The sequence below is a fragment of the Centroberyx affinis genome, unplaced genomic scaffold, assembly GCF_046629955.1.
Source record: "Centroberyx affinis isolate AG114_WGS23_722 - 3 ecotype Tasmania unplaced genomic scaffold, CSIRO-AGI_Caff_v1 ptg000479l_1, whole genome shotgun sequence".
Classification (NCBI taxonomy): Eukaryota; Metazoa; Chordata; class Actinopteri; order Beryciformes; family Berycidae; genus Centroberyx; species Centroberyx affinis.
The window spans coordinates 125,815-139,211 of NW_027279136.1; the positions used below are offsets into that span (position 1 = coordinate 125,815).

Below are 13,397 nucleotides of genomic sequence, written 5' to 3' on the forward strand. Positions count from 1 at the left end.
TGTGAAAACATGAGATTTGTGCTGCCTGTCTGAACATCGCTTTAGATTTACTTTGATGACATTCGCAGACATCCTGTATACGACTGAGCTTATTTTTATCCCTCCTCTCTCCTACCGTCCCTGTTTCTCGTCTGATTTATCCCTCCCTCTTTCAATCTGCTCTCCATCACTCTCCCTCCCCGTAATCACATCTCTCTCTCTCTCTCTCTCTCTCTCTCTCTCTCTCTCTCTCTCTCTCTCCCTCTCTCTGTCTCTCTGTAGATCTGAGGTGAAGCAGAGCAGACCCTAACCTTCCCTGATCGGACAGGGCATCACAACCACAGCACCGACCAGCCAGGCCGTCATGCAGACCTCCACCTTCCTCCTCCTCCTCCCCGTCCTGCTCCTCTCCCTCCTCCTCCTCCTCCTCCTCCCACCCCCTTGCTCCTCCCAGAGCGACGGCGACCTCACCGTTCAGACCCGCGCCGGCCGAGTCCGCGGCGTCCGCCTGCCGGTGCCGGACCGGAGCTACGTCACCGCCTTCCTGGGCGTCCCGTTCGCCGAGCCGCCGGTGGGGAAGCGGCGTTTCCGTCGGGCCGAGCCCAAGCGGGCGTGGACGGGGGTGTACGAGGCCGGCGCCTACCCCAACGCCTGCTACCAGTACGTGGACACGTCCTACCCCGGCTTCCAGGGCAGCGAGATGTGGAACCCCAACAGGGAGATGAGCGAGGACTGCCTGTACCTCAACGTCTGGGTGCCCTCCTCGCCCAGACCGCACAACCTCACCGTCATGGTGTGGATCTACGGTGGAGGTACGTGGTCAGGACCTTTAAAGATCGGATTAGATTAAAGGGATAGTTCACCCAAAAATGAAAACTCTGTCATCATCTCCTCCCCCTCATGCCAGTTGAAACACAGGTGAAGTTTGTCCATATAACACACAGGGAGGCTGCAGCACAACTCCATAGCAGCCTTCTCCAAAACAACTGAAGTCAGTGGGGACCAGTTCTTCAGAGTTCCAAAAAGACCTACAGTATATTTACACCATCATTTAGTGCAAATCTTAACTACAGCTGATTGACTTGCAACAAATAATGGTGTATAGGTCTTTCTATTCACAGTGTGATTGTTTGTCTGTTTTTGTTTTGGAGCTCTAAAGAACAGGTCCCCATTGACTTCAGTTGTTTTGGAGAAGGCTGCTACCAAGTTGTGCTGGCAGCCTCCCTGTGTGTTATATGGACTAACAAATTTCACCTGTGTTTCATTTGGCATGAGGGTGAGTAGATGATGACAGGATTTTCATTTTTGGGTGAACTATTCCTTTAACCAGAGTACGACCAATAGCCCGGATAATCAGGCATGGAAACCTAGTGATTGTTATAGCTTTCGTAAAAACCTTCAATTAGAGACATCCTTTTGGCTCAGTTCCTTCTCGCCCATTTGCGCAAAGCGAGGAAGTGCCAGTGGCAGGATTTACAGCAGCAGATTTATTGGCGGTCTAATGTAAATGAACAAGATTGGCTAACAAGAAACATGGCCCCTGAGTCAGCAAAGGGAACCGCACACTCGTTTTACAGCGGAGGCTCTGCCAGAGTCTGCCTTTATTTCTACAACAGTGATGTGTCTACACTACGTGATTTTGGCCAAAATGGAAAACAGTTTTGAAATGTTTTATATTCACAATTAATAATTGTTCAGCTAAGTACTTGTCAAGTAAATTACTGAAAAGGAAGAATCATCAGGATTTTGTGCATGATGCAAAATTGTCCCTCAAAATTAAGTGAATGCCTGTTTTTGTCCTTGCGCATAATTAGAGGGATCATCATCAGCCCAAGGATTTGGGGATGGTTCCTTTTTATCTTACAGCTAAGTTTGTATCAGTTATGGGAGATAAAGTCCACTATGTGTTTTAATAACAGCTCGCATTGTACTGTTTGGTATAAAAAAACAAAACTGTCCAGCTCTGTAGGAGAACATATTTAAATTACCTCACCTTTTACATTAGTGTTTTTTTTCTTCCACCTATTGCCCCTCTCTCCCTACTGCTTTTCCTTCCACTTTTTATCCCTCCATTCTCTCCTTCACAGTGTCTCAAGTGCATTTAATTTCCCTCGACTATGGCTTGAGACAAACAATGCTTCTATTACAATAGTATAATATTAATATAGTTAACTAGAAGGACACTCGGAGAGCACAGACCCCCGGACAAGGTTCGTGCCGTTATTGCTTGTTCGTGAGTCGGATCCGGATCCGCTCCAAAATTTAATGGGTTCTTCCTTGGCCCATGCTACACCCTTCCACCAAGTTTCATGAAAATCGGGCCAGTAGTTTTTCCGTAATCCTGCTGACAGACAAACAAACAAACAAACGGCACTGAAAACATAACCTCCTTGGCAGAGTAAGTACTATAATAAGTACTATACTTCACATTTACAGGTTTCTACAGCGGCTCCTCTTCACTGGATGTGTATGATGGCCGCTACCTGGCCCACAGCGAGACGGTCATTGTGGTTTCTATGAACTACCGGATCGGCGCCTTCGGCTTCCTGGCTCTGCACGGCTCCTCTGAGGCTCCCGGTAACGTGGGTCTGCTGGACCAGCGGATGGCGCTGCAGTGGGTCCAGGACAACATCCATTTCTTTGGCGGAAACCCCAAACAGGTGAGGCCGGGAACACACTAAGACAACTTAAAAACATCCTAACCGACTTGGAAAACACATTGTATCACACACATAACGATGGATTTCACAGGGTTAGGGTTAGGGTTTTGTCTCAGTCATGCTCACACTAGAGTATATTTATGTATCCTAACAATATAACTGAGATTATCCTGCTGACTCCTGTAACGCCAGTGACGTCAGGCTGTGTAATCCCATTGGAACTTGCGCGATCCAACATGAATCATATGTATTATGCACATTCATGTGATGTGCAATGGTTTGGATGTTCCTCCTGTGTCGACTCCAGCAGCTCAAGGTGTCTCAACCAATCTTGGTTTAATCCAACATACACATCCTTGATCTGCATTCATTGCTGTTGTGTTTTCTGCACTGTACTTCACAGACACCACTTGTCAATCAAACAGCATGGCCAGTACTGTGATGTCTTTTCCCTTGGATCTTCTGTTGATGAAGTATGAAATGTAAAACACTCCCTGTGTGCCAGGGAAGACCTACCTGACACAAGCCGTTTAGCACAGCAAATGTAAAAGCTTTCATGAACTGGGTATTGGTTGAATGGCTGTTGTGTTGTGTCAGTTAGTCAATTGGTGACAAAATCTTCCATCTGTCTTTACCCATAAAACAGGTGACTATCTTTGGTGAGAGTGCCGGCGGTGCTTCAGTAGGGTTCCACCTCTTGTCCCCGGACAGCCGGCCTACCTTCACCAGGGCCATCCTGCAGAGCGGGGTCCCCAACTGCCCCTGGGCCTCCGTCAGCCCCGCCGAGGCCCGCAGACGAGCCACCCTGCTAGGCAAGCTGGTGGGCTGCAACGGGGGCAACGACACAGAGCTGGTGGACTGTCTCCGCGGGAAATCTCCACAGGAGCTCATTGACCAGGAGTGGCAGGTAATGCAGAACCAGGAGTCGGTCAACGCAATTCAAGTCTTCCTCTGTTAGGCCATGATGCACAGCCAATTTCAAATGCAAGTGCAGTTGGTCAGTTTTGCAAAAAATTAGCTCTAGCTGTATTTTATCTAAACTATGCCCCATTATAGAATCCATACTCAAAGTTTTTGCACTTTTTACCAATTCAAATCCCTGCAGATTAGGGTTCGATTCGTGCTGCAGAGATGTCCTGGCCTACACATCATATTCTACAGACTTAAGAAAACATCTTTGTTTGGTACAGATCCCCGCAAAAATCACACCATAATCATTTTAATACGTTTTTCAATGAAAATGAGAATAATGATGTAAAAATGATCATTCCCTCTAATATCGCAAATCATATCGCAATTGCAATATCAGTCAAAATAATCGCAATTAGATATTTTTTCAAAATCGTTCAGCCCTACTGCAGATGTCACTATTATCCATGTACATTGCAAAGCAACAGTGTTATGGCGCTTACGAGCGACTTGGTTGATGGGTCGCTCTACGAGAGGCTCCGATTGCTTCTCCTTAGTGGTCTCGTGCAGCAACAGATTTTTGAACATAGGAATAAGTGGGAAAGGCAATAAATGAATGCATGAAATCATGTATTTTCACTGCTTTGCATTTCATAACATTACATCGTTTCAATGAGCTAACGTAGCTACGCTAGCAAGCACTAATTAGGTAACATTAATCAAAAATATACAGAAACATCTCAATAAATATATAGCTGCAATGAACGGGTTACCACAGCATGATAAAAAAATGTGAGTTGATTGCCCTGCAAAGCATTGTGGGTATTAGAGTCTTTGTTATTATCACAACATAGCAGGAGTTCAAATGGCTATACTTTCAGCTCTATAGGAAATGGATGGACTTCTGGTGACTTGCTGATTGTGTTGTTTTCAAAATTCTGATTCATTGCAGTAAATTCATGTGGATTCAGTGTTAGATTCACGTTTGATTTCTCGTTTTCATTCATGTGACTTTGATACGTTATCTGACAAATGTCATTGCACGATAACTCAGATGACCTCAATCGTACATTTCCGGCTTGTCGTCGTCTTCTGAGCAGGTCCTGCCGTGGTCGGCCCTCTTCCGTTTCTCCTTTGTCCCCGTTGTGGACGGGGTGGTTCTGCCCGACACCCCCGAGGCCATGCTGAACTCGGGCAACTTCAAGGACACCCAGATCCTCCTGGGGGTGAACCAGGATGAGGGCTCCTACTTCCTGCTGTATGGATCACCAGGCTTCAGCAAGGACAACGACAGCCTCATCTCCAGAGAGGACTTCCTGGAAGGTAAAGGGCCACTCGGCTCAAACCGATGCACAGGGCTGGAACCATGGCACCCAAACACCCATTCAACAGAAGTCCTGTTACTTTGCTGAAATTTGACTTAGGTAGAACTGGAATTGCTGGTGTAAAGATCTACTTGAGTAAAAGTAAAGAGTAGATTAGCTCAAGTTACTTTACTTCATAAGTTTACTACTTTACTAATTTACAGTGGTGGAAAGTAACTAAATACATTTACTCAAGTACTGTACTTGAGTACAATTTTGAGGTACTTGTACTTTACTTGAGTATTTCCATTTTATGCTACTTTGTACTTATACTCCACTACATTTTAGAGGGAAATATTGTACTTTTTACTCCATTACATTTATTTCACAGCTATAGTTACTAGTTACTTTTCAGATCAATATTTTATATTTAAAACATTTGATCATCTTTATAAAATAACTCTAAAATAGCATTGTTATAGATTAGACTACCCAAAAGTATAGCTAAATTGTTAAGATTAGCTTCACGTTGACAACTTTAAAATGCTGCTTACATGTACATGTATGTCAATAAATCAGTATTAATATTCCAATAATTTATGAAAAATATAACTCTCTAAATGGGGACAGTTTGCATAATGAGTACGTTTACTTTGATACTCTAAGTACATTTTGCTGCCAATACTTATGTACTTTTACTTAAGTAAGATTTTGAATGCAGGACTTTGCAAACTAGATGAACTAGATTCCTTCTGTTACAACCTCAACCTTAAAGTGCATCTTCTCTGCTGACTGTTCACTTTTTATGGCTCCACAGTTGGCCTGTTTACAGCTGGCCAGTTTCTAAGGCTATTCTAATTTCTAATTTGTAATCTGTAATGGATGCAGTTTAAAATGTAGTAAAGTGTAATACTTGAGTCAAAATATATTCAATTCTGATGACAAAAAATGCTCAAAAGTCACAATAACAAGAGTAAATGTAATTAGTTTTTTCCACTGTTGTCAATGGACAAAGTAATCCTACTGTGTGCTCTGTGTTAGGTTTGATACAGAACCTGGTGCTTCTTCTACTCTGCACCCCTCAGTGTTTGGAACCGTCAATGCTTTCTCAATCTCAATGTGAATAATAAGAATTATATTAGGAAAATAACAGGAGTTTGGGACTAAATGAGTTTCCTACTGTAATACAGAAATGTATAGTCTGGCTGGTTTACGCCATAGCTTTTACTCAGCCATTGGAGCTCTATAGTGTATAATTCACTCTGTTGAAATGATTTGAATGATATATCAATATTTGTGAAAAATGTTAACAGTCACATTACAAAAGTCATTCATCCCCGTGATCGCATAGTGCATGTTTGGATAGTTCGATTTCCTGACACTTCCCTCCGATTTGTGTGTATTACCGGTGGTGAGGCAGTGTGTTGTGAACTCCCTTCCAGGCGTGAAGCTGAGCGTCCCCCACGCTAACGACATCGGCCTGGAGGCGGTGGTGCTGCAGTACACCGACTGGATGGACGAGAACAACGGGGTCAAGAACCGGGACGGCCTGGACGACATCGTGGGCGACCACAACGTCATCTGCCCACTGGCCCACTTCGCCCGCTCCTACGCCCAGTACAACGCCCTCAGGGCCAACATGGGAGGAGCCGGCTCCGGGGTGATGAACAGTGGAGGAAACTCACAAGGTAGGCTGTGTGTGTGTGTGTGTGTGGATGTATATGTTTAAGTGGTAACACTTTACAATAAGGGTCAATAAGTTAAGCTTATATGCTTAATAAGGGTTTAGTTAATTCTTAATAAGCATTAACTAACCCTTAATTAACAGTTAACTAATGTGTCTGGTAATCATTTACTAATGGTGGTCATGTTAACTAAGGTATTAATTTATGCATTATTTAATAGTCATCTTTATAAACTATTAAATAATGTATAAATTAATACCTTAGTTAACATGAACACCATTAGTAAATTACACATTAGTTAACTGTTAATTAAGTATTAAGCATTAACTAACCCTTAACTTAGTGACCCTTATTGTAAAGTGTTACCGTTTAAGTTAGGCTTGGGCTGATAGTCGATATTATTGAATATCACAATATTTCGTAAATATCGCGATATCGAATATTGCAAAGGATATTGTTACACTGGCCAAAAAAAAAAGATGTAGAATTTAAGAATTTACCAGCCAAAATATGCCAGTAATGTCTGAAAAGGTTTATTTCAGATTTATCCACCAAAGACAAATTTTCCTGCCATCTGGTTGGAGGGTGGTAATTTCAGAATTTCCCTCCTTCTTTCCTCCTGCTCCTACTCCCCCCCCCCCCCCACCTCCAGGCGGGGTCTACCTCTACCTGTTCGACCACCGGGCGTCCAACCTGGCCTGGCCGCTGTGGATGGGCGTCATCCACGGCTACGAGATCGAGTTCGTCTTCGGCCTGCCGCTGGAGAAGAGGCTTAACTACACCGCCGACGAGGAGAAACTCAGCCGGCGCATGATGAAGTATTGGGCCAACTTCGCCCGAACTGGGTGAGGAGGGGGGGGGGGGGGGGGGGGGGTTAGCTGTCTAGAAAAAGAAAAGACAGCAGATATGGGAAAGAAATGACTAAAACAACTGACGACATATCAGGGTTCCTACGCAGGTCTGGAAAGTCTGAAAAGTATTAAAAATGAATTTGATCATTTCCAGGTCTTGAGTAGTTTGGCAATTTGAAAAAAATGTCTGGAAAAGTATGGAAAATGTTGCGGTTCAGGTCCGATACACACATAATTCTAGCTTTTATGTTGTTGCAGAGCCACTTTGAGTCCACAGTTTTTGTTGATGTGAAGAATAATGTTCAGATAGAGGGACGCTCTTATTACCCAGCCGCTGTCAGCATGCATTATATCAAATACCCACCAAAATCAAATCCGGTCAAGAACATTAGGGTCTGGGAAAAATATGGAATTTTAAAATGTAACCGTGTAGGAACCCTGCCAATCATCTCACATATTCTGATATTTGTGGCTGTGAAGAACAATCTTCATCTATACAGTGATATGACCTAGTTAGCAGGGGCAAGATGTCTATCTGCGTAAATCATATTGAACACCAGACAACATCTTCAAAACAAATCAAGGTCTGGAAAAAGTACGGAATTTTTTAATTGAAATGTGTAGGAACCCTGAAATATAGACTGAGGTGATTTCACTCCAAGAATGTTTGGAGAGTTTATTTGAACTCTGGAGTTCAGCTGTTTCTTTCATGTGTTCTTAAATGGTATGAGCACCAGAGAAGGTAAATTACAGCAGAGAACACAGACATCTCCATCATGTTTAACTAAATTTACAGAGACTGGGATCCGATACGTTTTGACTCCCCCCGGCTGCCAAAATCTCTAACCTGCCAGGATGACAGGTCACCAAAACTCTGTCCAATAAACGAGCTGCTTGTGAGTCCATGTGACTTTTGTTTACAAGCCCTGTTTGCTCTGGAATTGGGCAGCGTGGACGTAAATGAACCAAATATCACTGCCCCCACACTTCACCCCTTAAAGATCGACAACTTAAACCTGGATGACAGAGCTTGTAATAATTACTTTATCAGAAACGTGCTGTGTTTTCCAACCCTCTAAGAAGGAATTATATCTTAGACATTTACTCAAGTTTGGCTGCCCGCAAAATTAGAAAAGATATATTTCATTCCCTATCCCCCCCCAAGGCTAAAGAGGTCCACTTCAAGATAATTTAATCTAATGTAGACTGTAATTCTTGTCAATTTTGTAATACAGAGGTAGAGACAACAGATCATTTATTTTTTCACTGTAATATTACTCGTAATTTTTGTCTAATTTGAATTATGGATTAAATCTAGCATTGAGGTTCTACCACCATTTCTACTAGAAAATGTCAAATTTGGAATGTTTATAGAAGATAGAAATATAAGAATTTTTTATGAATAATTTAATTATTTTGGCAAAATATTTTATACACAAATGAAATATTGCAAAACACAACCTGTTTAACAGCCTTTAAAACAAATTAGAAACATTTTCCAAATCTCTAAAATGTATGAAAAGCATGAATGCCCAAAAATTACACTTTGTATTTGCGCAGTATAAAGTAATTTAACCCCTGGAATGTATACATTGTTCTTTGTTTTGTTTTTTTCCCTTTAATTTACTATTTCTTTTCTCTTTGTTTTGTTTTTGTTTTCTCTATTTCCTTTGATAATTGTCTTTGACACATATGTACTGTACTCAGCTTACTCTGGTGATATAGAAAGAACTGTCATTGCCAATTTGTTGTATATTTGAAGACTCTAATAAAAAATAAAAACAAATAAATTAAAAAAAAAATGCAACAAAATGCACAAAGAAACTTCTCCACGATGGCTCTGACCAAAGAAAACAAATTGTAAGTTAGGCTTGGGCCGATATTCAATATCACCAATATCGCTGGGGGGAGAAAAACCTGGGAAATAAAAACTCAAGAAAAGAAAAAGACATCCCAACGGGAAAGTTTCACCTCATCTAATCTATTCTTGTTTGCAATGTCTTTTCCTGTCCCTCTTCCTTCTCCCTTCCCTAACCCTCCTCATCCTCCTCCTCATCCCCCCAGAAACCCCAATGTGAACCATGACGGCTCGGTGGAGAGCAGGAGGCGCTGGCCTCTGTTCACCGTCAGCGAGCAGAAACACGTCGGACTGAACACCGAAGCGCTGAAGGTCCACAAGGGCCTGAGGGAACCAGCTGTGTGCTTTCTGGAACCGCTTCCTGCCACGCCTCCTCAACATCAACGTTAAGCACAGCAACACTTTCCACTGCTTTCCACTCAATACGATGCCTCACCTCCATCTTTGACGCATTCTGCAACTGTGGAAGCAATCCTTTGATACAGAGTCAAGATCCATGAGTTCATGTAGGGCTACGACAAACGATTGTTTTTGAGAATTAGCCACGATTTGTCGGCTCAAGAAGAAATATAGAAGTGCTGTGGCATGTTGCTACTGCTGCACTTTAGCCAGCGTTAGCTTAAGATAGCGCTGAGCTGGTACTACATGAAGCAGCAGAACTGTAGTTAGCATGACAGCGATAGACACTATAACCCTAACAAAGAAAAGAGCGCCACCTACAGAAACTCAAACTGCATCAACAGAAAATCCAAGAAAAAGAAACAGAGGTAACACTTTACAATAAGGGTCACTAAGTTAAGGGTTAGTTAATGCTTAATAAGCATTAACTAACCCTTAATTAACAGTTAACTAATGTGTCTGGTACATTTACTAATGGTGTTCATGTTAACTAAGGTATTCATTTATACATTATTTAATAGTCATCTTTATAAACTATCAAATAATGTATAAATTAATACCTTAGTTAACATGAACACCATTAGTAAATTACACATTAGTTAACTGTTAAGCATTAACTAACCGTTATTAAGCATTAACTAACCCTTATTAAGCATTACCTAACGCTTATTAAGCACTACTGACCCTTATTAAGCATTAACTGACCCTTATTAAGCATTAACTAACCCTTATTAAGCATTACCTAACGCTTATTAAGCATTAACTGACCCTTATTAAGCATTAACTGACCCTTATTAAGCATTAACTGACCCTTATTAAGCATTAACTAACCCTTATTAAGCATTACCTAACGCTTATTAAGCATTAACTGACCCTTATTAAGCATTAACTGACCCTTATTAGCATTACTGACCCTTAACTTAGTGACCCTTATTGTAAAGTGTTACTGGCACAGATCCTGTGCCAATATTCTTTGTGTGTCCAAATGTCGCAGGTATATAAGAGACAAATTATATATAGGTCCAAAATCAATGAAGTCATAAAAAATGTTGGGTCCAAGAGCCTCATAACATCAGCTTTTACTCAGTTTTAATGCAGTAACAAAAACTGCTGTTCCCTGCACCTTACACGTAACCAAATAAGGTTATTGTATTGAACAACGGATCCCTTTTTTTTAACCACATATTTAATGTTTTGCTGCATGCAGATGGATTATCAGAGGGAGAGAAAAAATGTGAGGGAAGCGGCCACAGCTTAACGTCTCGAGAGAGAGGAAAGTGGTTCAGAGCGGTGAACTATAAAAAGACTGGAGAGGCTGAGAGGGGGGGGGGGGGGGAGGCAGGGAGAGATGGAGCACTGTTTGGTTTGCAGTGGAAAGTTGAGCATGGGCAGTCATGCAGTCACACACACACACACACACTCACACAAACACAGCAGCTCAGAACGTGCACTAAGCTACCTTTTCTCCTGAGTTCAGACAGATTAGTTGTTTCTAGTCAAGTCGTCCTTATTTCACTTTTCCCAACTTCTCCCTCGCCTTGGCTTCACTCCACTTAGACTTTTTTGGTCTATTTCGATTCCGACGTCCAAATTTTTGTCATTAATCTCTCTCTCTCTCTCTCTCTCTCTCTCTCTCTCTCTGTCTGATCTGTTATGATTATCATATCTCCGTAGTGTGCCTGGCAATATGTCATATTCAATTTTACTCCTTCCTCCACACAGTCCCATGTCGTGACTTCCAGGATATCTCCAAATCACCACACTCATCCTCCCACCTTCCACCTTTTCTTTTGCTTCATCGCTCTACACTCAACTCTAGTCTTCGACGGCCCTCTTTTCTTTTTTAAGAGGGCAGTTGTAGCCAAATGCTTAGAGAGGTGAACTTGTGATTGCAAGATCAACTTTTAAATCCCTGGACTGGAAATCTGGGCAAGGGATGTACATACATACATACATACATACATACATACATACATACATGCATAGAAGCACTGCTGATACAACAATGTGATTTGAAAAAACAAATTATTTGTTGCCTTGTCATGAAGAAATAGCTATATAGTATTTATCTCCATAGATCACTGTATGGCAGCAGTCCATGTAAACTAATAGATGAAGAACCCAGAATATGTTCTCTTTCCATGTGACGTCATCAAAATTCATTTGCATACAAGAAGAGGATTATGGGAGTTTCGTGAAAAATCATAGCAAAGATGCTATTACACCTACTACCACTGCTGCTACTACTACGCTTACTGCTACTGGTAGTCCAAATACTACTATTGTTACTAACAATATGACTGCTAATACTTACTACTACTACTACTACTACTACTGAAATTATTACTACTACAACTACTTTGAAAATATTATTACCTATTCTTCAATGTATTTATAACTAAAGGACTTCTGGCTAAGAAATTAATTGCTTTAGTAATCAAACTCTAAATATATTTAAACTTTTTCTAATTAATAGCTTTTTTCTAATTTCTGATGAATTCTTTCTAAATTTGAAACTGAAGCAAGCACACAAATTTTCTTCCGAAAATGTAAATTTATCGAGTTTATTAGATACTGCTCAATAAAGAACAGACAGATTGTAGAACTGCTAAGTTTAATTTGATGATGTAGTTTACCAAATTTCTACAGACAGCCTTCTCTATGAACGCATCACCCTGATGGAACACTCTACCAACCAGTGTGAGTAGCACTTTTCCACAGTTTAAAACAAGCCTGGAACACAGGTTAAACAAGCACAGATCCTGTACAGACCCACAGCGTGTGTGTTTGTTCAATTCAATACAATGCACTGAAGCACTGTAACACAGTTATCGGTTAAATAATTCCACTAATGCTAGTTAAATACCACAAGGTGGGCTATACGTTACCTACCGTTAATGTTTGTAGGGCAGCAGAAGACGTCTGTAAACGGTTACTGTTTACTGCAAAGTCCCTCCACCTCCCCATCCTCCTCCTGCTATTGTCATAGGAAGTTGTGTAACCTATCTCTGAATTATGTCTGTATGTTAGGGTGTTCATATATTGAATGATGTATGTCTACTATGCCTTGGGGGGTTTATTGCGCTCCCCGCAGAATATCGTGCACACTGCTTGGATTCATTGGGGAGCATCCTCAAGAGCAGAGCCTTTTCTGCCAAATACAACTGTATAACTGTTTGCAATAAATGGTCTAAACTCCTTTGACGTAAGCGTCTCTGACTGACCTGTGTTTGAGCGCATACTTTACAAAGTGCGGTGTTGAAAAATAGACACTTATAGACACAAATATATCGGATCGGTACTTGGTATGGGCAGATACTCAAAATTTTATCGGATCCGTATCGGAGACAAAAACCTGGATCTGAACATCCCGTAGGGAGATTTTATTTTCTACTGCATTGATTGTTTTGGGGGGGTTTTTTGTGTGTTGTTGTGTATTTTTATGGATGATTTGTGCACTTTACTGGTTAAATAGTATATTAGAATTGGTAACACTTTACAATAAGGCTACACTAAGTTAAGGGTTAGTTAATGCTTAATAAGCATTAACTAACCCTTAACTAACAGTTAACTAATGTGTAATTTACTAATGGTGTTCATGTTAACTAAGGTATTAATTTATACATTATTTAATAGTTTATAAAGATGACAATTAAATAATGTATAAATTAATACCTTAGTTAACATGAACACCATTAGTAAATGATTACCAGACACATTAGTTAACTGTTAATTAAAGGGTTAGTTAATGC

The 13,397-nt window shown here is 41.1% G+C and overlaps 1 protein-coding gene across 1 annotated transcript; it reads left to right on the plus strand.

Moving 5' to 3' along the window:
• Positions 1-343: 343 nt before the first annotated feature.
• ache (acetylcholinesterase (Yt blood group)) lies at positions 344-9,631 on the plus strand (the record flags this gene model as incomplete). Its single annotated transcript, XM_071517244.1, is given in 8 exon segments — positions 344-791; positions 2,416-2,639; positions 3,286-3,546; positions 4,649-4,871; positions 6,295-6,540; positions 7,190-7,382; positions 9,453-9,576; positions 9,578-9,631. Coding segments are annotated over 8 exon segments (1,773 nt in total), but the record flags the coding sequence as incomplete, so codon positions are not given.
• Positions 9,632-13,397: the final 3,766 nt, after the last annotated feature.